The 20,841-nt window shown below is 44.9% G+C and overlaps 1 protein-coding gene across 2 annotated transcripts in view; it reads left to right on the plus strand.

The window, feature by feature from the left end:
* Positions 1–20,841, plus strand: part of LOC129714483 (noelin-2-like) — a 223,670-nt gene that overhangs the window by 184,845 nt on the left and 17,984 nt on the right. For both annotated transcript variants that reach the window (XM_055664119.1, XM_055664118.1), the window contains exon 3: positions 17,607–17,759. In XM_055664119.1, coding sequence (XP_055520094.1) covers positions 17,607–17,759 — 153 coding nt within the window. The remainder of the gene's footprint in view (positions 1–17,606; positions 17,760–20,841) is intronic.

Genomic DNA, 20,841 nt, shown 5'->3' on the forward strand with positions numbered 1-20,841 from the left:
GATTGTTAAGGGTTTGGACACGCTAGAGGCAGGAAACATGTTCCCAATGTTGGGGGAGTCCAGAACCAGGGGCCACAGTTTAAGAATATGGAGTAAGACATTTAGAACAGAGACGAGGAAACACTTTTTCTCACAGAGAGTGGTGAGTCTGTGGAATTCTCTGCCTCAGAGGGCGGTGGAGGCAGGTTCTCTGGATACTTTCAAGAGAGAGCTAGATTGGGCCAGCAAAGTCCGATCAAGGATAGTCCGAGGGTCACCAAAGACGTGGATGGTAGTTCAGGACTGCTCTCTGGTTGTGGTAGGATGGTTCAGTTGCTTGATAAGAAGCTGGGAAGAAGAAACTGTCCTTGAATCTGGAGGTGTGCGTTTTCACACTTCAAAAGATAACTTTGCCTTCCATCACAATGAGGAGGCGTTTGGAGATTCACTGGTGATGGATGTTTGTGTGGAATTGTGTTAAGTGTGTTTGTGCTTAATGGGAGAAGAGGGAGTGGCCAGGGTGCGGCTTGTCCTTGATGATGCTGCTGGTCTAGCCGAGGCAGCGTGAGGTGCAGATGAAGTCCATGGAAGGGAGGTTTAGTGCGATGGTCGGGGCTGCGTCCACAATTCATTGCAATGTCTTGCTGAGCCAAAGCAAAAGTTGTAATAAGAGCAGACAAGACATTTGTATCAGAGTTGGAACTTCTGCTCATGTCGAAATCCATAATGAGCAGTGCAATTGGATTTGTACTCACTGACTAAATCAAATTGTAATCTTGTCACATGGGAATAATAGGTTTCCTTTTGGGTTCTGCGGATATCACTCCATAATTTAATTTGATTTTATAATTAGGCATATTTGTTAACGGCGACTGAATAGCAAAATCATATTGGACTTCGATATTTCCCTTGGGTTTCGGTGGCTGGGTCCTGGCATTGAAAAGGCAGTGACTTGAACAGTTTGCCAGGGAAAGTGGAATTGAGAACAGAATTCATATTGTGTAGGAGGGAACTGCAGATACTGGTCTAAACTGAAGATAGACACATTCCTCCACCGGATTTGACCTGAGGGCTCCAGTCGTAGAGCCTGCGGATTCACCATCGCGGAGCTGGCTGACTTCGGGGCTGTGATCCGACTTCGGAGCTTCGGCCACGGGCCCTGTGGACGGTGGAGTCGGGAGCTCGCGGGTCCCTAGTGGGAGACCGATTTTCAGGGAGCTCCAGCAACGGTAATTTTGCCTGCCCCGAATCGAGGGGTTTGAATCGGCTCGTCACAGGGCCTTACATCGACCGGCGTGGCTTAACAGCCGCGGGACTTATCATCACCCGCCAGGGGCTTTAACATCGGGTGCCCCGGTTGCCTCAACGCTCCAGTTTGGCTGCCTGACCGCGGGAGAAGAACAAAGGACAGGGAAGAGATAAGACTTTTGCCTTCCATCACAGTGAGGAGGTCTTTGGAGATTCACTGTGATGGATGTTTGTGTGTAATTGTGTTAAGTGTGTGTTTTGTTTTTTTTTGCTGTTATGACTGCAGGAACGAAATTCCGTTCAAAACTTGCGTGTTTGAATGACAATAAAGGGCATTCCATTCCATTCCCGTTCCATAAAGCTGGAGTAACTCAGCGGGACAGACAGCATCTCTGGAGAGAAGGAATGGGTGACGTTTCAGGTCAAGACCCTACTTTAGACTGATGAAGAGTCTCGAACCGAAACATCCAGAAGTGCTGCCTGTCCAGCTGAGTTACTCCAGCTTTATGTGTCTCATCTCATTAAGAACAGTGTCTCTGGCAGTGAGAAATTTCCTCCACGCTGTTTGAACCCACCGAGGTCTGTTCAGCGCCGAGACTGTTATCAATGAAGCACAGATAACGGGTGGATTACAATTTTAGATTGTAATGGAGAATGAATTAGTTCCAGGTGATGTACAGCTGAGCTAATGCTCCATAGCCTGCGACTGACGTTAATATGATAGGAAGTTAAAGGCTTTTAACCTACTTTTGGCTAAATTTTCTGATGCCAGCTGATGCAGGAGAAGGAACGCCACAATTAGACTTGGCTTCTCCTGACTGGGATATTTTCCCCGTCACTAAACAGTGCCGGAAGATGGTATCGTTCTATGAAGCAGAGCCCGGGCTTGGTTCACTGGCAAAGCCAAACTACTTCTGCAGTGGAGAGGAAAGAAACTGCTGGAACCTGGAGCACAATATAAACTGTGCAGCAAGAAAAAACTGCAGATGCAAGATTGACACTAACAATGCTGGAGTAACTCAGCGGGTCAGGCAGCATCTCTGGAGAAAAGGATTAGGTGACTTTTCAAGTCGAGACCCTTCTTCAGACTGAGAGTCGGGGGAGAGGGAATGAAAAGATTCAGATCAAATCAGAGCCGGCACCGATGACCAAGGAACGGTGGAGCCCACAATGCTCCATTGTTGGCTGTGGTAGATGGGATAGAAACAGTGGAACTGGCAGGATGACCAGGGTGGGGGAGGGATAGGAGAGGGAGCCAACACAAGGGTTACTAGAAGTTGGAGAAATCAATATTCAAATCGCTGGTTTGGAAGCTGCCCAAGTGAAATATGAGGTGCTGTTCCTCAAATTTGTGTGTGGTCTCACTCTGACAGTGGAGGAGGCCCAGGACAGAAAGGTCAGTAAATGCAATGGTTCTTGATTAGTAAGCGTGTCAAAGGTTACAGGCAGGAGAATGGGGTTGAGAGAGAAAAATCCATCTTCCATGATCGAATGGCGGAGTAGACTCAATGGGTTGAGCGACCTAGTTATGTTCCTATGTCTTCAGGTCAAAGAGTCAGGCAGCATGTGTAGAGGCAAAGGGATGGTTGACGTTTCAGGTCGAGACTCTTCTTTTTAGTTCTTTAGTACCTTCTGGTACCTAGGATATCTTAAATCATGTTACAGGCAATAACGTACATCTGAAGTCTGGTCACTGTCAGAATGTAGAAAGCGGAGCCAGCCATTTGCACAAAGCAAGATCCCACATAAGCTAGTGCGGCACGGTGGCGCAGCGGTAGAGTTGCTGCCTTACAGCTTCAGAGACCCCAGTTTGATCACGACTACGGGTGCTGTCTGTATGGAGTTTGTACGTTCTCCCCGTGACCTGCGTGGGTTTTCTCCGGGATCTCTGGTTTCCTTCCACACTCCAGATTTGTCGGTTAATAGGCTTGGTAAAATTGTAAAAACAATTCACGGGGTCACGGGCAGAACGTACAAACCCCGTACAGACAGCACCCGGGTCTCTGGCGCTGTAAGGCACCAACTCCACCACTGTGCCACCCTGGAGAGAAAATGGGGAGCGGGGATGGGGATCACCAATGAGGTGGATAGTAATTCAGCACTGCTCTCTGGTTGTGGTAGGATGATTCAGTTGCCTGATAACAGCTGGGAAGAAACTGGTGCTGTTGTAAACCAGCATCTGCAGTTCCTTCCTACAAAAAGCTTTCAGGAGGATGTGTTTGCACTTGATCCCGTATTGCCCTTAACTTTGCAATCTTCCTTATCTACGTTTTTCATCCAACCATTAAAACTAAATATTCAGCTCGTAGCAATCCCAAATCACACTCCCTATTGGGCTCCAAGCTCACCCAGATCTGCAATTTATTAATCTTTGCTGGAAATTACTTGTTGAATCCAATTATACATTTAAACCTTGGGGACCTCCCCTTCTATTAGTTATTTTCTAAACTCACAGGAAGAATTTAAAACATTATTTATTTGTTTAGTTTTCACTGATTCTCTTGGATATTTTCAATTTGAATGGTGATTGCATTGTATGGGCGCTATTAACAGAGAGGGGGCAAAATACATCGGAGACTGAGGTCCGTGGCCGTCACCATGGCGACATCGCTTCAGGTGACATTGCAAGGTGTAAGTGGGTCCCAGGGAATTCCTGGCTGTTGTCAGAGGTGTACAGTTCAGTGATGTCAGAGCCTTGGATTACTAATCCCTGGAGAGTTTCCTCCACATTCATGTTTCAATAGGGGGTGGCCACAGCGGTAGAGTTGCTGCCTTACAGCGCCAGAGACCCGGGTCCAATGCTGACTACAGGTGCTCTCTGTACAGAGTTTGTACGCTCACTTCATTTAGTTCAGCGATACAGCACGGAAACGGGTCTTTCAGCCCACCGTGTCCGTGCCGACCAGCGATCCCCACATACTGGCCCTATCCTACACACACTAGAGACAGTTTTACTCAAATCTGAGGAAGGACATTATTGCCATAGAGGGAGTGCAGAGACGGTTCACCAGACTGATTCCTGGGATGTCAGGACTGTCTTATGAAGAAAGACTGGATAGACTTGGTTTATACTCTCTAGAATTTAGGAGATTGAGAGGGGATCTTATAGAAACTTACAAAATTCTTAAGGGGTTGGACAGGCTAGATGCAGGAAGATTGTTCCCAATGTTAGGGAAGTCCAGGACAAGGGGTCACAGTTTAAGGATAAGGGGGAAATCCTTTAAAACCGAGATGAGAAGAGAACACAGAGAGTGGTGAATCTCTGGAACTCTCTGCCACAGAGGGTAGTTGAGGCCAGTTCATTGGCTATATTTAAGAGGGAGTTAGATGTGGCCCTTGTGGCTAAGGGGATCAGGGGGTATGGAGAGAAGGCAGGTACGGGATACTGAGTTGGATGATCAGCCATGATCATATTGAATGGCAGTGCAGGCTCGAAGGGCCGAATGGCCTACTCCTGCACCTAATTTCTATGTTTCTATGTTTCTACTCAAGCCAATTAACCTACACACTTGCACGTCTTTGGAGTGTGGGAGGAAACCGGAGCACCTGGAGAAAACCCACGCATCCACCGGGAGAACGTACAAACTCCGTACAGACAGCACCCGCAGTCAGGATGGAACTATGTTCTATGTTGAACGTTATCCAATTATCCCTACTGCATTTGCACCATAGCATCCGTAAACCTCAGACATGCAAACAAATCTCTTTTGAGTAATGCCATTGCATTTGCTTCCACTGTTCGTTGAGTCAGTGCATTAAAAAATAATAAATCTTGTAGGTTAATAGGAATTGCCAACCGCCAAAGTGATATATACGGCTATATCTTATTCTTGATCCCGCAAACATGCGCAGAATATAGTTGCGATTGGCTCTTGACATTGCCTTCAACACTAACGCATGAACTGTGGGCCTTGTGCCTTCACAAAATTATTTGTTACTTTTATTTGTCAAGAGTCAAGAGTGTTTTATTGTCATGTGTCCCAGATAGAACGGTGACATTCTTGCTTGCTGCAGCACAACAGAATATGTAAACCTAGTACACTGTAAAGTTGTGCCACTATTCACCTTGCCTCCTAAGCTGATGCAAATACCAGAAAGGTCGAGTGTCAAGGGACAAGTGAGAGTCAGGAGTGTTTTATTGTCATTCGTCCCAGATAGAACAATTAAATTTTACCTGCAGCGCACATAGTACACTGTAAACAATATGATAAACAAGAGAGAAAAAAGGTTCAGTGTATGTATATATGCACATACTCACAAATACACATATATACCGACCATATTCACACACACATCCATATATATATATATATATATATATATACACACATATATATCTATATATACACACATACATATATATATATACGCACACACACACACACACATCTATATATATATATATATATATATATATATATATATATATACACACACACAAACATATATAGAAAATAGAACTGCAGAGTGCCCTGGCCTTTCAAGTGGAAGATATCCAACTCAGTATCCTGTACCTGCCTATCCCGTAAAGAACTGCAGATGCTGGTTTAAGTGGAAGATAGACACAAAATGCTGGAGTAACTCAGCGGAACACGCAGCATCTCTGGAGAAAATGAATGGGAAAAACGTTTTCACCCAGAGAGTTGTGAATCTGTGGAATTCTCTGCCACAGAGGGCAGTGGAGGCCCTTTGACTAGATGTTTTCAAGAGTGAGTTAGATATTGCTCTTAGGGCTAACGGAATCAAGTGATATGGGGAGAAAGCAGGAACGGGGTACTGATTCTGGTAATGATCATATTGCATGTGGGTGCATGGCGGGTGGAAGGGCCGAATGGCCTACACCTGCACATATTATCTCTGTTTCCACCATGACTGGGAGAAGGACTGGGATGGGAAAGTGCAACCAGTCTCCACACACCCAGACAATAAAACATGAAGGGAGAGTTCTGTAGCAATCCCATCTATTTTGGAGCACATTAGCAGATGTGGTTTGAAACAGAGATCTCCCATTGTACAGAGGCGTGAGTGTTTTGTTTCAATTCACTGAGGGAGAGCAATTATTTTTATCTTCTGCAGACGTAATTGCATTGCGTAAACAGTGCTCTCCCGCCCACCCCACACTCTCAGTCTTGGCCTCTCTCCACTGACCCATTGATTCTCTACTTCCCCCGTATCCTCCTGCATCACACTCATTACTGCGACATCGTCAACTCTTTTTGTTTGGGATGTGGAGATTCATCCGGTTTTTATTGCTCATACATAGTGGACTCAGGATGTTTGTGAGCTGCCTTCTTAAACCACTGTTATAGAGTCATCGGTCGGTGACGGTGGCGCAGCGGTAGAGTTGCTGCCTTACACTGAATGCAGTGCCAGAGACCCGGGTTCGATCCTGACTACGGGTGCTGTCTGTACGGAGTTTGTACGTTCTCTCCCGTGTCCTGCGTGGGTTTTCTCCGAGATCCTCGGTTTCCTCCCGCACTCCAAAGACGTTCAGGTTTGTAGGTTAGTTGGCTTGGCAAATAAAAAATTGTCCCTAGTGGGTGTAGGATAGTGTTAATGTGCGGGGATCGCTGGTCGGAGATGTATCCACACTGTATCTCCAAACTAAACCAATAAAAAGTGATACAGAGCGGAAACAGGCCCTTCGGCCCAACATGCCCACACCAGCCAACATGTCCCATCCACACTAGTCCCACCTGCCTGCATTTGGCCCACATGAATGAATGAATGAATGAATGAATGAATGATCGAATGTATGAATGAATGAATGAATGAATGAATGAATGATGAATGAATGAATGAATGTATGTATGAATGAATGAATGAATGAATGAATGAATGAATGAATGAATGAATGAATGAATGAATGAATGGATGAATGAATGGATGAATGAATGATTGAATGAATGAATGAATGAATGAATGAATGTATGTCACTCTAAACCTGTCCTATCCATGTACCGTGTCGGAAGGAACTGCAGATGCTGGTTTATACCGAAGATAGATACAAAATGCTGGAGTAACTCAGCAGGACAGGCAGCATCTCTGGAGAGAGGGAATGGTTTGGCGGGCCTGTTTCCATGCTCTGTAACTCAAGGACTCCATTAATCTATTTAGTGCAAACACCTCTGGATACATTTGACCATCCTTTTCCAAGTGGAAGGCAGACAAAAATGTTGGAGAAACTCAGCGGGTGGGGCAGCATCTATGGAGTGAAGGAATAGGTGACGTTTCGGGTCGAGACTCTTCTTCAGACTGATTTGGGGGTGGGAAGGAGAAAGGAAGAGGCGGAGACAGTGGGCTGTGGGAGAGCTGGGAAGGGGAGGGGAATGAGGGAGAAAGCAAGGACTACCTGAAATTGGAGAAGTCAATGTTCATACCGCTGGGGTGTAAACAGCCCAAGCGAGATATGAGGTGCTGCTCCTCCAATTAGCGGTGGGACTCACTCTGGGCACCTCATGTTTTCCTGGTGGAAATAGCTTCATGGTCCTTGTATAATTTTTTTTTTTCTTTGCCTAGTTAAAATCAAATTCATGCTTCCATTCATATTGCAACATGCTGATCCTAATAGTGTGTGTCATTTTGATCCACTCAGTGTGCTAAGAACAACTTTATCTAATGCACCAGTCTCATCCCTTTCACACAACCTAAGCCTGAAAGCTTTTTGTCCTGGTAAATGGATATCGAGGGGTGATGTCTCCAAGGGCTGAAAGCTATCCGCAGTGCCAAATGTCACAGTGTCGAAAAATCAAAACATAGCGCTAGCATTTATTTCGAGAGGACTAGAATATGAAAACAGGGATGTAATGCTGAGGCTTTATAAGGCGCTGTACAGACCATGTTTGGAGCATGATACAAGATGCTGGAGTAACTCAGCGGGACAGGCAGCATATCTGGAGAAAAGGAATGGGTGGCACCTCGGGGCGAGACCCTTCTTCAGACCTTTGATACTGCCTGGCCTGCTGAATGACTCCAGCATTTTGTGTCCATCTTCAGTTTACATAGAAACATAGAAACATAGAAATTAGGTGCAGGAGTAGGCCATTTGGCCCTTCGAGCCTGCACCGCCATTCAATATGATCATGGCTGATCATCCAACTCAGTATCCCGTACCTGCCTTCTCTCCATACGCCCTGATCCCCTTAGCCACAAGGGCCACATCTAACTCCCTCTTAAATATAGCCAATGAACTGGCCTCAACTACCCTCTGTGACAGAGAGTTCCAGAGATTCACCACTCGCTGCGTTAAAAAAGTTCTTCTCATCTCGGCTTTAAAGGATTTCCCCTTTATCCTCAAGCTGTGACCCCTTGGCCTGTACTTCCCTAACACCGGGAACAATCTTCCTGCAGCTAGCTTGTCCAACCCCTTAAGAAATTTGTAAGTTTCTATAAGATCCCCTCTCAATCTTCTAAATTCTAGAGAGTATAAACCAAGTCTATCCAGTCTTTCCTCATAAGACAGTCCTGACATCCCAGGAATCAGTCTGGTGAACCGTCTCTGCACTCCCTCTATGGCAACTGTGTTTAAACCAGCATCTGCAGTTCCTTCCTATATGTTTGGGGGGTTGTGTGCAGTTTTGGGCCCCATATCTGAGGAAGGATGTGCTAGTGTTGGAAAGGGAACAGAGAAGGTTTATAGAGTCATGGAGTCATACAGTGTGGAAACAGGCCCTTCAGCCCAACTTGCCCCAGCCAACATGCCCCAGCAACACTAGTCCCACCTGCCCGCGTTTGTCCCATATCCCTCCAAACCTGTCCTATCTATGTACCTATCTAACTGTTTCTTAAACGTTGGGATAGTCCCTGCCTCAACTACCTCTGCTGGCAGTTCGTTCCATACACCCACCACTCTTTGTGTGAAAAAGTTACCCCTCAGGTTCCTCTTCCTATTTACGAGAATGATCCCAGGAATGATTGATCAATGATTGAATGATCAACATATCATTCAATTAGTAACTCCGCAGGTCAGGCAGCGTCTCTGGAGAACATGTCCTCCAGAAAGGATGGGGCAGAACTCTCGTTGGAGAGAGGAGGAGAACCTCTTTAAAGTAGGTATACCTTGAGGAGATTTTGCAGTGGAGCATCTGTATCTTTCATTAATTTGCTCTATATTTCCCTAAATCACCATCTATATCTCTTGTTTCCTCTCACCTGTCTGAAGAGTTCGACAGTCTCAACCCGAAAGGTCACTCATTCCTTCTCTCCAGAGACGCTTCCTGTCCCGCTGAGTTACTCCAGCATTTTGTGTCCATCTTCGGTTTAAACCAGCACCTGCAGTTCCTTCCTACTCATTTCGTCCACTCCACTGCGAAATCTCCTCAAGGTATGTACATTGAAGAAGTTCTCCTCCTCTCTCCGACGAGGGTTCTGCAACATCCTCCCTCGTTGCTCATCCCTTCCCCCCTCCACCCCTGGCGATTCTCCTTTCCACACCTTAAACCCCTGTCCCACGGTACGAGTTCATTCCAAGAGCTCTCCCGAGTTTGCCCTGATTCGAACTCGGTGATTTACGGTAATGGCCACTCGTGAGTGGCCATTACCGTAAATCTCCGAGTTCAAATCAGGGCAAACTCAGGAGAGCTCTTGGAATGAACTCGTACCATGGGACAGGGCTTTGACACTTCCTTATCTCCCTTTCTCCCTCCCCCCTGACTTTCAGTCTGAAGAAGGGTCTCGACCCGAATCGCCACCCAATCCTTCTCTCCAGAGATGCTGTACTCCAGCATTTTGTGTCTACCTTTGGTTTAAACCAGCATCTGCAGTTCCTTCCAACACATGTCCTCCAGCTCCAGAGATGCTGCCTGACCTGCTGAGTTACTCCAGACATTTGTGTGATGTAAATGCGGTGTTGCTGCACAATTTTAGCCTCGTACAATTTTTACTGATTATCCTCGATTACATTTTCCTTTGTACATTACATTATCATTAAAGGTCTTTCCCCTTAAGAAATGCGCAATGATGAATAATTCAAGTCTGTTGTAACAAGTCCCATTTGAAAGTTATTATACAGTTTAGAACAGCTTACCTAGCATAAATAATTAATGCAGCTGTACGACCATCTCTCGGACGAGTGCTATTTCAATTCCATTTGAATGTAGAATGAATATTACTATTGTGTTCTGTTCAATGTGAAGGCTATCAGTGAAATCGTTCCAAATCAAGAGCTCGTACACATTTGTCTCGAATTGTTAGCCAGGTTTGGGTTTTTTGATTCATATTGGAAAGACTGGGCTTGCATTCACTGGAATTTAGAAGGCTGAGAGGCGATCTTATAGAAATGTATTAAATTATAAAAGGACTGGGCAAGCTAGATGCAGGAAAAATGTTCCCAATGTTGGGGGAGACCAGAACCAGGGGCCACAGTCTAAGAATAAAGGGGAGGCCATTTAAAACTGAGATGAGAAAAATATATATTTTCACCCAGAGAGTTTTGAATTAGTGGAATTCTCTGCCACAGAAGGGAGTGGAGGCCTATTCACAGGATGTTTGATAGAGCTCTAGGGACTAGCGGAATTGAGGAATATGGGGAGAAGGGGTTACTGATTGTGGATGATCAGCCGTGATCACTATGAGTGGCAGTGTAGATGTAGAATGAATACAATTGTTGTGTTCTGTTCAATGTGAAGTCTATCAGTGAAATCTTTCCAACACAAGAGCTCGTACAGATTTATCTCTAACTGTTAGCCAGATGGGATTTTTTTGATTCATATGAGGACATATTGGAACGTGTGGGCTTGTATTCACTGGAATTTAGAAGGATGAGAGGGCATCTTATAGAAACGTATTAAATTATAAAAGCTGGGGTTTATTTCTTCAATGGAGAGAACAGTTAGTTAGTTAGGGAGTTACAGGACTGAGACCTCGTGATGGTGAAGGAACAATGGTCCAAGACAGGACACGATATGATACGATGGAACTTTATTCATCCCAGGAGGGAAATTGGTCCGCCAACAGTCACGATGCATGAAACATGAAATTAAAGTGACCAGTCCAGGATAGGGGATGTGCAAAGATTGGGGAGGGGTGGAGGGAGGGAGACAGTCTACCCCACAACAGAAGGGGGGGGAAGTTGTACAGTAGGTTTCAATGAGGGTGGTGCATCGGTAGAGTTGCTGCCTTACATCACCAGAGGCCCAGGTTCGACCCGGCTACTGGTGCTGGCTGTGTGGATGATCTGTGTGACCACGTGGGTTTCCTCCAGGTACTCCGGCTTCCTCCCACATCCCAAAGACATGCAGGTTTGCAGCCTAATTGGTTTCTGTAAATGGCACCTGGTGTGTAGGGAGTGGATGAGGAAGTGAGATAATGTAGAACATGATCGATGCACAGCATGGACCTGATGGGCCGAACGGCCTGTTTCCATGCTGTATCTAAAATCTAAGCTTGAACTAAACTGAACTACCCTGGGATGAAAGATGCTTACTATCTTTTTCTACTCTCCTCATAACTTCACAAACTTCTCCAAGGTCATCTCTCAGCCTCCCAGCTTCCAGTGGAGATAAATCTAGCCTATCTAATCTCCTCTCATAACTGCAGCCCTCCATTTCTCATTTCCATGGCAGTCGGGAAATTGGAATTCAGTTTGTGAAATTAAAAAAAGTTAGCATCAGTCATGTGTGAGCAGGAAACCACTGGATTGCAATGTCCACACGCCCCCTTGCACACTGATTGCCCTTAGAGATGTCCATCTGTCATCCCTCCCTGCTCCAGCATTAGGCCGAGACTTAACTGCCCTCTAATACAACTGAGAAAGAATCTCAGTTTCAGGGCAAATATAAATGGCCAATGGAAGGAATACCCAAAACACCTTTTCGATCGATAAATAGGAACACTGGTGAACCTGTGGAATTCTTTGCCACTGAGGCCAAGTCAATGGATATTTTTAAGGCAGAGATAGATGGATTTGTGATTAGTACGGGTGTCAGAGGTTATGGGGAGAAAGTAGGAGGCACAATCAGTCATTACCTGACGTGAGACACAATTAATGCGGCCACTGAACTGGCATTGATGTGAGACTTTATCTCTTGGGTACTCTTTGAGTAAATGTGTGTTGCATATGGATAAGCCTTTGGTGTAAGTCAAGAGTATTTGTTTGTCAAGACAGATCATAAAATGCTGGAATAACTCAGCAGGTCAGGCAGCATCTGTGGAGAACATGGATAGGTGATTTGTAGGGATGAAATGCAGATGCTGGTTTACACCGAAGATAGATCACAAAATGCTGGAGTAACTCAGCGGGTCAGGCAGCATCTGTGGAGAAAAAAGATAGGTGGCATTTTGGGTCGGGACCCTTTTTCAGACTGATCAGGGTGGTGGTAATTTTATTACTCTACCATGTAACTCTTAAAACTCGTAGGTTCTTAAAAATAGCGGAGTTAGGGGATATGGTGAGAAGGCAGGAACGGGGTACTGATTGGGGATGATCAGCCATGATCACAATGAAGGGCCGAATAGCCTACTCCTGCACCTATTGTCTATTGTCTATTGTCTATTGTAACATCTCAAAATCAAAGTTAATTTAAATGTACTGAGGTATTAATAACGGTAATGTCCAGATAACCTGCAAGTTTGGTATGCTGGACTTTGGAAGTTCTCGGCTAGTTTCCCTACGGAAAAGAAATTCATAAAAATAAATGAATTTGAGTCATTGGATATGAATGCAATAAACAGTTTAAGGCCATCAGCAATTTGGATTCAGTGAAATGCCTGTATATAAGCTGAATTAATTCCAAGTGGTATTAATGTTGTTTGGTAGGATGAGAGCCTGAATAATTAAAGACTTAATCAATTATTCACTGCTTTCATAATGCAGTGAAAAGAGAACAGGCAAGGAACAAGATGGCCTGATTTCTCACAAGAATGGTGTTGAATCCAATCAAATGAACAGCAAGGTTAATTTTTCAGCAAAAAAAAAAAATATTGCCACATTATAAACAAACCCTTCTTTCTCATTCCTTAAAAAAATCTCAGCAGAGGCACAATCAGTCACTTACCTGGTGTGAGAAGTTTAGTTCAAATTAGAGATACAGCATGTAAACAGGTTCCAGCTCCCTCCAAGCCCACGCCGACCATCGATCACCCATTCACTCTCCTTCTGTGTTAGTCTTGTCCACTCCCTACACACGAGGGCCAATTTGCAGAGGCCAATTAGCCAACATTCTTTGGGATGTAGGAGGAAACCGGAGCACCCGGAGGAAAAGCAAAATACAAAGACCATCTCTTGTCTGCCAGCATGTGATCCATATCCCTCCATTCCCTGCATATCCATGTGCCTATCCAAATGTTTCATTTTAAGGGGTTGGGCAGGCTAGATGCAGGAAGATTGTTCCCGATGTTGGGGAAGTCCAGGACAAGGGGTCACAGTTTAAGGATAAAGGGGAAATCCTTTAAGACCGAGATGAGAAAAACATTTTTCACATAGAGAGTGGTGAATCTCTGGAACTCTCTGCCACAGAAGGTAGTTGAGGCCACACAGTTCATTGGCTATATTTAAGAGGGAGTTAGATGTGGCCCTTGTGGCTAAAGGGATCAGGGGGTAGGGAGAGAAGGCAGGTACAGGATACTAAGTTGGATGATCAGCCATGAGCATATTGAATAGCGGTGCAGGCTCGAAGGGCCGAATGGCCTATTCCTGCACCTATTGTTATGTTTCTATGTTTAAGAGGCTTTAGGCTGGGCATGTGGATATGCAGGGAATGGAGGGATATGGGCCATGCACAGGTAGATAAGAGATGGTTTTGGCATCATGTTCGGCCCAGACATTATGGGCTGAAGGGCCTGTTCTTGTGCCGGGACTGTTCTAAGTTGAGTCCCAACAATATAGTTGACTCTTAAATGTCACTCGGTTCCCACAGGGATGGGTAATAAATGCTGACACTACTGTCCACATGCTGAAAGATGAACATAGTTTTAAAAGTAGTCCACCACTGTTGTAATGATATGTGCATTATATATAACAAGAACGTGTTCTGAACACAATCCCTGAGCAGAGCCAACAAAATGGGTCGAAAACAATGGCGAAAGATGGCTTGAACATTCCCTCTGCCAAATATTCTTTCTCCTAAATGATTAAGCTGTGGTTGAAATATTAATACCTTCCCTACAATTGAAATTACATCTGCAAGGAGTAGTATGATTACTCATAGAGTCATACAGTGTCGAAACAGGCCTTTCGGCCTAACTTGCCCCCACCGACCAACATGCCCCATCTACACTAGTCCCACCCGCCTGCATTTGGGTCATATCCCTCTAAACCTGTCCTATCCACGTACCTATCTAATTAATCTGAAGAAAGGTCTCCACCCAAAACATCACCCATTCTTTATCTCCAGAGATGCTGCCTGCCCCACTGAGTTACTCCAGCATTTTGTGTCTATCTTTGGTTTAAACCAGCATCTGCAGTTCCCTCATACACATTAGGGGTAGGATATTAGAAGAATAAGGGTCTGAAGAAGCGTTTCGACCTGAAACGTTTGCCTATTTCCTTCGCTCCATCGATGCTGCCTCGCCCGCTGAGATTAAACATAGAAAATTGGTGCAGTAGGCCATTCGGCCCTTCGAGCCTGCACCGCCATTCAATATGATCATGGCTGATCATCCAACTCAGTATCCTGTACCTGCCTTCTCTCCATACCCCCTGATCCCTTTAGCCACAAGGGCCACATTTAACTCCCTCTTAAATATAGCCAATGAACTGTGGCCTCAACTACCTTCTGTGGCAGAGAGTTGCAGAGATTCACCACTCTCTGTGTGAAAAATGTTTTTCTCATCTCAGTCCTAAAAGATTTCCCCTTTATCCTTAAACTGTGACCCCTTGTTCAGGACTTCCCCAATATCGGGAACAATCTTCCTGCGTCTAGCCTGTCCAACCCCTTAAGATTCTCCAGCATTTTTGTTTACCTTTGATTTTCCAGCAACTGCAGTTCCTTTTTACACACTAGGGATATGAAATTGTTTATTAAACACCAACGTTCAAATACTTCCAGCTAGGGGATCATTTAATTCAGTCATTTGAGTGTGCCTTGACCCTAATTTAATAGGAGCACCTACCATCCTCTCCATCCATCAATCTGGCACTCTGCAAGAGATGCGAGGTGGTGAAGCATCATCTGCTGTGTTATGTTCTGCTGCTGATACAGTCCAGTGAGAGGCGTTATTAAGAAGCTCTCCAATTACTGTCAGACACATACATCCCCTTTGGGTTTCAGGCAGAAGAACCTTTCATGTGATCAGACTGAACTGCACGCAAATTAGCCTGCTCCCAGCTACTGGAAAACATAGAAACATAGAAAATAGGTGCAGGAGGAGGCCATTTGGCCCTTCGAGCCAGCACCGCCCGCCATTCATTGTGATCACGGCTGATCATCCACAATCAGTAACCCGTGCCTGCCTTCTCCCCATATCCCTCGATTCTGCTAGCCCCTAGAGCTCTATCTACCTCTCTTTTAAATTCATCCTGCGAATTGGCCTCCACTTCCCTCTGTAGCAGTGAATTCCACAAATTCACAACTCTCTGGGTGAAAACGTTTTTTCTCATCTCAGTTTTAAATGGCCTCCCCTTTATTCTTAGACTGTGGCCCCTGGTTCTGGACTCGCCCAACATTGGGAACATTTTTCCTGCATCTAGCTTGTCCAGTCCTTTTATAATTTTATACGTTTCTATAATATACCCTCTCATCCTTCTAAATTCCAGTGAATGCAAGCCTAGTCTTTCCAATCTGTCCTCATATGACAGTGTCGCCATCCCGGGGATTAACCTGGTGCACCTACGCTGCACTGCCTCAATAGCAAGGATGTCCTTCATCAAATTAGGAGACCAAAACTGCACATAATACTCCCGGTATGGTCTCTTCAGGGCCCTGTACAATTGCAGAAGAACCTCTTTGCTCCTATACACAAATCTTGTTATGAAGGCCAACATGCCATTAGCTTTCTTAAGGCAGTGTGTCTCGATTAGACTCTACAATCAGTAATGTTTTTCCAGGTATGTACAGCATTTCAACAGTCAAGAGTGTTATATTGTCAAATGTCCCAGTACAATAACATTCTTGTGTGGGAAGGAATTGCAGATGCATTGATCCTATCATTAAATCCTGTAGATAAACACAAAACGCTGGAGTAACTCAACAGGACAGGCAACAGCTCTGGAGAGAAGGAATGGGTGACGTTTCGGGTCGAGACACTAACTATAAGAGTTAGGAGTCAAGAGTGTTTTATTGCCCTATGTCCCCGATAGAAAAATGAAATTCTCAAATTCTGAAAGAAGGTGGAGGCTGGGTCAGGTCCAATGATCAAGCATCCATTTGCATTCACCACACTTCCGTAGCTCAAGCATAAAGCTCTGTCGGGAACAACAATAACACACAAGCTGTGAGAGCACCATCAAAGTGACTTACCAGTGTTGCCTCTGGATCACACTCGTCTCATATATAAAGAGCATTAGAGATCATTAAAGGCAATGTGAAAACTTAATAGTTCACACTCCATGCTGTGCGTGCCTTTGTAAGTCAATGCTTCACCACAGCCTCAAACGCACAGTGGTTTTAACTCAGCAATGTCATCCGGGTCAGGTGAAGGTGTAGGTTTATTATCAGTTTAGTTTATGGCTATCACAGCAAAGATTCATGGCATTATGCACAGAGGCAACATCAGTATGCTGTAGGTTGACACAAAATGCTGGAGTAACTCAGCGGGACAGGCAGCATCTCTGGAGAGAAGGAATGGGTGATATTCATCATATATCAGCCATAATCCAATGGCGTAGATTCGATGGGCTGAAGGCCTAATTCTGCTCCTAGATTCAGATTCAGATTCAAATGTCATTGTCATTGTGCAGTGTACAGTACAGAGACAACAACATGCAGTTAGCATCTCCCTAGAAAGCAACATAGAATATGAGCAATAAATATATTTATGTACATACAGTCGACATATGAACATGAACTTACGACCAATCCCTTTGGTCCGCAATATCTGTGCCAAATAAGTTCCCAAATAAACTAACCTCCTCTGCCCCAAGGGATTGGGCAGTCTTTTTCTTCTTTTCACTCTTAATTTCAATTTTTCAAGAGAGAGTTAGGGTTAAAGGAATCAAGGGATATGGGGAAAAAGCAGGAACATGGTACTGATTTTAGATGATCAGTCATGATCATATTGAATGGCGGTGGTGGCTCGAAGGGCCGAATGGCCTACTCCTGCACCTATTTTCTCTGTCTATGTTTCTATGTTTCTATTTCTAAGTTTTCATGTACCTTGAGTGATGGCTGTTGGCAGAAATTGTTCCCTGCGGGTTCTATCGTATCGTATCTATTCTATCGTGTCGTGTCGTGGCCCGTGGCTCACACTGGCAAACCACTCTAACTCTGATCCACCTCTTTCAGGTTCAAAACATCTCGCAGTCCATCGCAGTGTTGGACCTACGAACCTACCGGGATCTCCAGTACATGCGGAACACTGAGTCGCTGATGAAAGTTCTCAACGCCCGCTTAAAAGTTGCGGAGAAGCAGTCAAACCTGATGAACAAAAACTTCCAGGTATATGGACAAGTAGAAACATAGAAAATAGGTGCGGGAGGAGGCCATTCGGCCCTTCGAGTTAGCACCGCCATTCAATATGATCATGGCTGATCCTCCAGAATCAGTATCCCGTTCCTGCTTTCTCCCCATATCCCTTGATTCCGTTAGCCCTAAGAGCTATATCTAAATCTCTCTTGAATACATCCAGTGAATTGGCCTCCACTGCCTTCGGCGGCAGAGAATTCCACACATTCACAACCCTCTGGGTAAAAACCTTTTTCCTCGTCTCAGTCCAAAATGGTCTATCGCTTATTCTTAAACTGTGACCCCTGGTTCTGGACTCCCCCAACATGGGGATCCTTTTGCCTGCATCTAACCTATCCAATCCCTTGAGAATTTAATATGTTTCTATAAGAAACCCTCTCATCCTTCTAAATTCCAGTGAATACAAGCCCTGTCCGACAGCACCCATGGTCAGGATCGAACCCTGGTCTCTGCCGCTGTGAGGCAGCAACTCTACCGCTGCGCCACCATGCTGCCCTAAATGGTCAGCACATACTCGACATGCCAAGGATTTGCTTCCATACATTTGCCTCCATGAGTTTATCCAAAGTACTTAGAGTCATAATCATGCAGCATGGAAACAGGCCCTTCACCCCAACTTGCCCATGCCAACCAACATGCCCATCCACACTAGTCCCACTTGCCTGTGACGGCCCTCCCTCTAATCCTGTCATAGAAACATAGAAAATAGGTGCAGGAGGAGGCCATTCGGCCCTTCGAGCTAGCACCGCCATTCATTGTGATCATGGCTGATCATCCCCAATCAATAACCCGTGAACATGTCCCAAGCATGTACTTGTCCAAATGTGTCTTAACTGTTGTGATAGTCCCTGCCTCAACTACCTCCTCTGGAAGCTCGTTCAACACACCCACTACCCTTTGTGTATAAAGAATTGCTCCACAGGTTCCTATTGTATAAGATCATAAGACCATGTGATAGGAATAGAATTAGGCCATTCGGCCCATCAAGTCCACTCTGCCATTCAATCTCTCCCTCCTAACCCCATTCTCCTGCCTTCTCCCCATAACCCCTGACACCCACACTAATCAAGAATCTATCTATCTCTGCCTTAAATATATCCAATGTCTCTGCCTCCACAGCCTTCTGTGGAATGGAATTCCATTTGAAAGAATCACCATCCTCTGACGAAAGAAATTCCTCCTCATCTTCTTCCTTAAAGAACGTCCTTTAAGTCTGAGGCTAGTCCTAGAATCTCCCCCTCAATCCCCCTCCCCCCTCACCGTAAACGTATGCCCTCTGGTTCTCGATTCCCCTACTCTGGTGTAAAAGTCTCAATGCACGCACCCTATCCATCCCCTCTGTTGCTCGAGAGTATGGTAGCATTGTGGTTGGGTTAGCAGTTTCACCTCCAAAAGCCTTGATCCAGAAGCATGCATATAAATCTCCCCATGGAATTTAAATTCAAGTAATTAAGTAACTTTGAAATTAAGTTTAAGCAATCAATTAAATCAGTAAAGGTGATTACGAAATTATTCGACTGCTGTTAAAATCCCATCTGGTTTATTAAAGTCTGCTGCCCTTCCACTGACTGGGAAATATAATTGCCCCAGCTATGTATGAGTTGGTGTTAACTGTCTGCAATGCCTTAGGCTTGAGTGTGAATTGGAGCAGGATTGTATAACCTGCCACCTCTGCAACCCACTGATGCATACACTTTAAAGAAAGGCCAATCTGGTATGGTATTGCACCTTATCTGTTCCATGTAGCGAGGTGCAATTACATTTGTTTTTGTATACACTTCAGTACAAGTATCACAATGCATAAGCACTTAAATACATACCAGATAAGCATTTCACATACAGCACATAGACACAAGAAGCTGGAGTGAAGGGCCTGTCCCACTTGGGTGACATTTGCGCATCATGCAGGTGGTGCGCGAAGATTTTGTACATCCCAAAATCCTGGGGCACTGCGGGCGACAGAACGCTACTGCCTATGTCACCACGCACGGGTCGTGACGCGTAAATTATGTCACGTAAATGACGTGCAAATGACGCCCCAAGTGGGACAGACAGGCCCTTAACTCAGCAGATCAGACAGCATCTCTGGAGAAAAGGCATAGGTGACATTTCAGGTCAAAACTCTTCTTCAGACTCGACCTGAAACATCACCTATTCTTCAGCTCCTAAACACCCCTTGTCTAAAATCACCTCCATAGGCAGATGGTTGATATGCCGTTAAAAATCTCCATGGGATTACCAATTTACCTCCTTCCTTGAATCGGTGAATTGCATCCTATTCTTAATGTAGAAACAAGGAACTGCAGATGCAGGTTTACACACAAGGGTACAAAGTGCTGGAGTAATTCAGTGGGTCGGGCAGAATCTCTGGGGAAAAGAAATAGGTGATGTTTCGGGTCAGAGCCCACATTCTAAATTCAGAGGGGTTCCAACCCAAAACGTCACCCATTCCTTCTCTCCAGAGATGCTGCCTGACCTGCTGAGTTACTCCAGCATTTTGTGTCTATCTTCGCTGTAAACCAGCATCTGCAGTTCCTTCCTACGCCTTGTGAATTAAAAATAGAGTTGTTGGAATACAAGGTTAGGGACAGAATCTGACTACTGTTTGTAAGATCCAAGAAGCCAACAGATTGGATGGATAAGTAAGTAAGTTTATTGGCCAAGTATTCACATACAAAGAATTTGCCTTGGTGCTCTGCCTACAAGTAACAACATGACAAACATCAACAGTCAGGCCTGCAGAAGGGTCTCGACCCAAAACGTCACCCATTCCTTCTCTCCAGAGATGCTGCCTGTCCCGCTGAGTTACTCCAGCATTTAGTGTCTATCTTCGGTTTAAACCAGCATCTGCAGTTCCTTCCTACACATCAGATACAGAACGTGTATTGTAGTGGGGCAAGTGGGGAATAAATACTGACCTTGCCCCCATTGCTAGCACGGAAAAAATTAATTTGATAGATGGATTTCATCTATCCGAATGATTAACTACATTTTAAACATTAATGTCAACATCCATTAGCATATATAGAAATATATGGCCAATTAATTCTTTGCC

This window comes from Leucoraja erinacea, chromosome 39 (genome assembly GCF_028641065.1).
Source record: "Leucoraja erinacea ecotype New England chromosome 39, Leri_hhj_1, whole genome shotgun sequence".
Lineage (NCBI taxonomy): Eukaryota > Metazoa > Chordata > Chondrichthyes > Rajiformes > Rajidae > Leucoraja > Leucoraja erinaceus.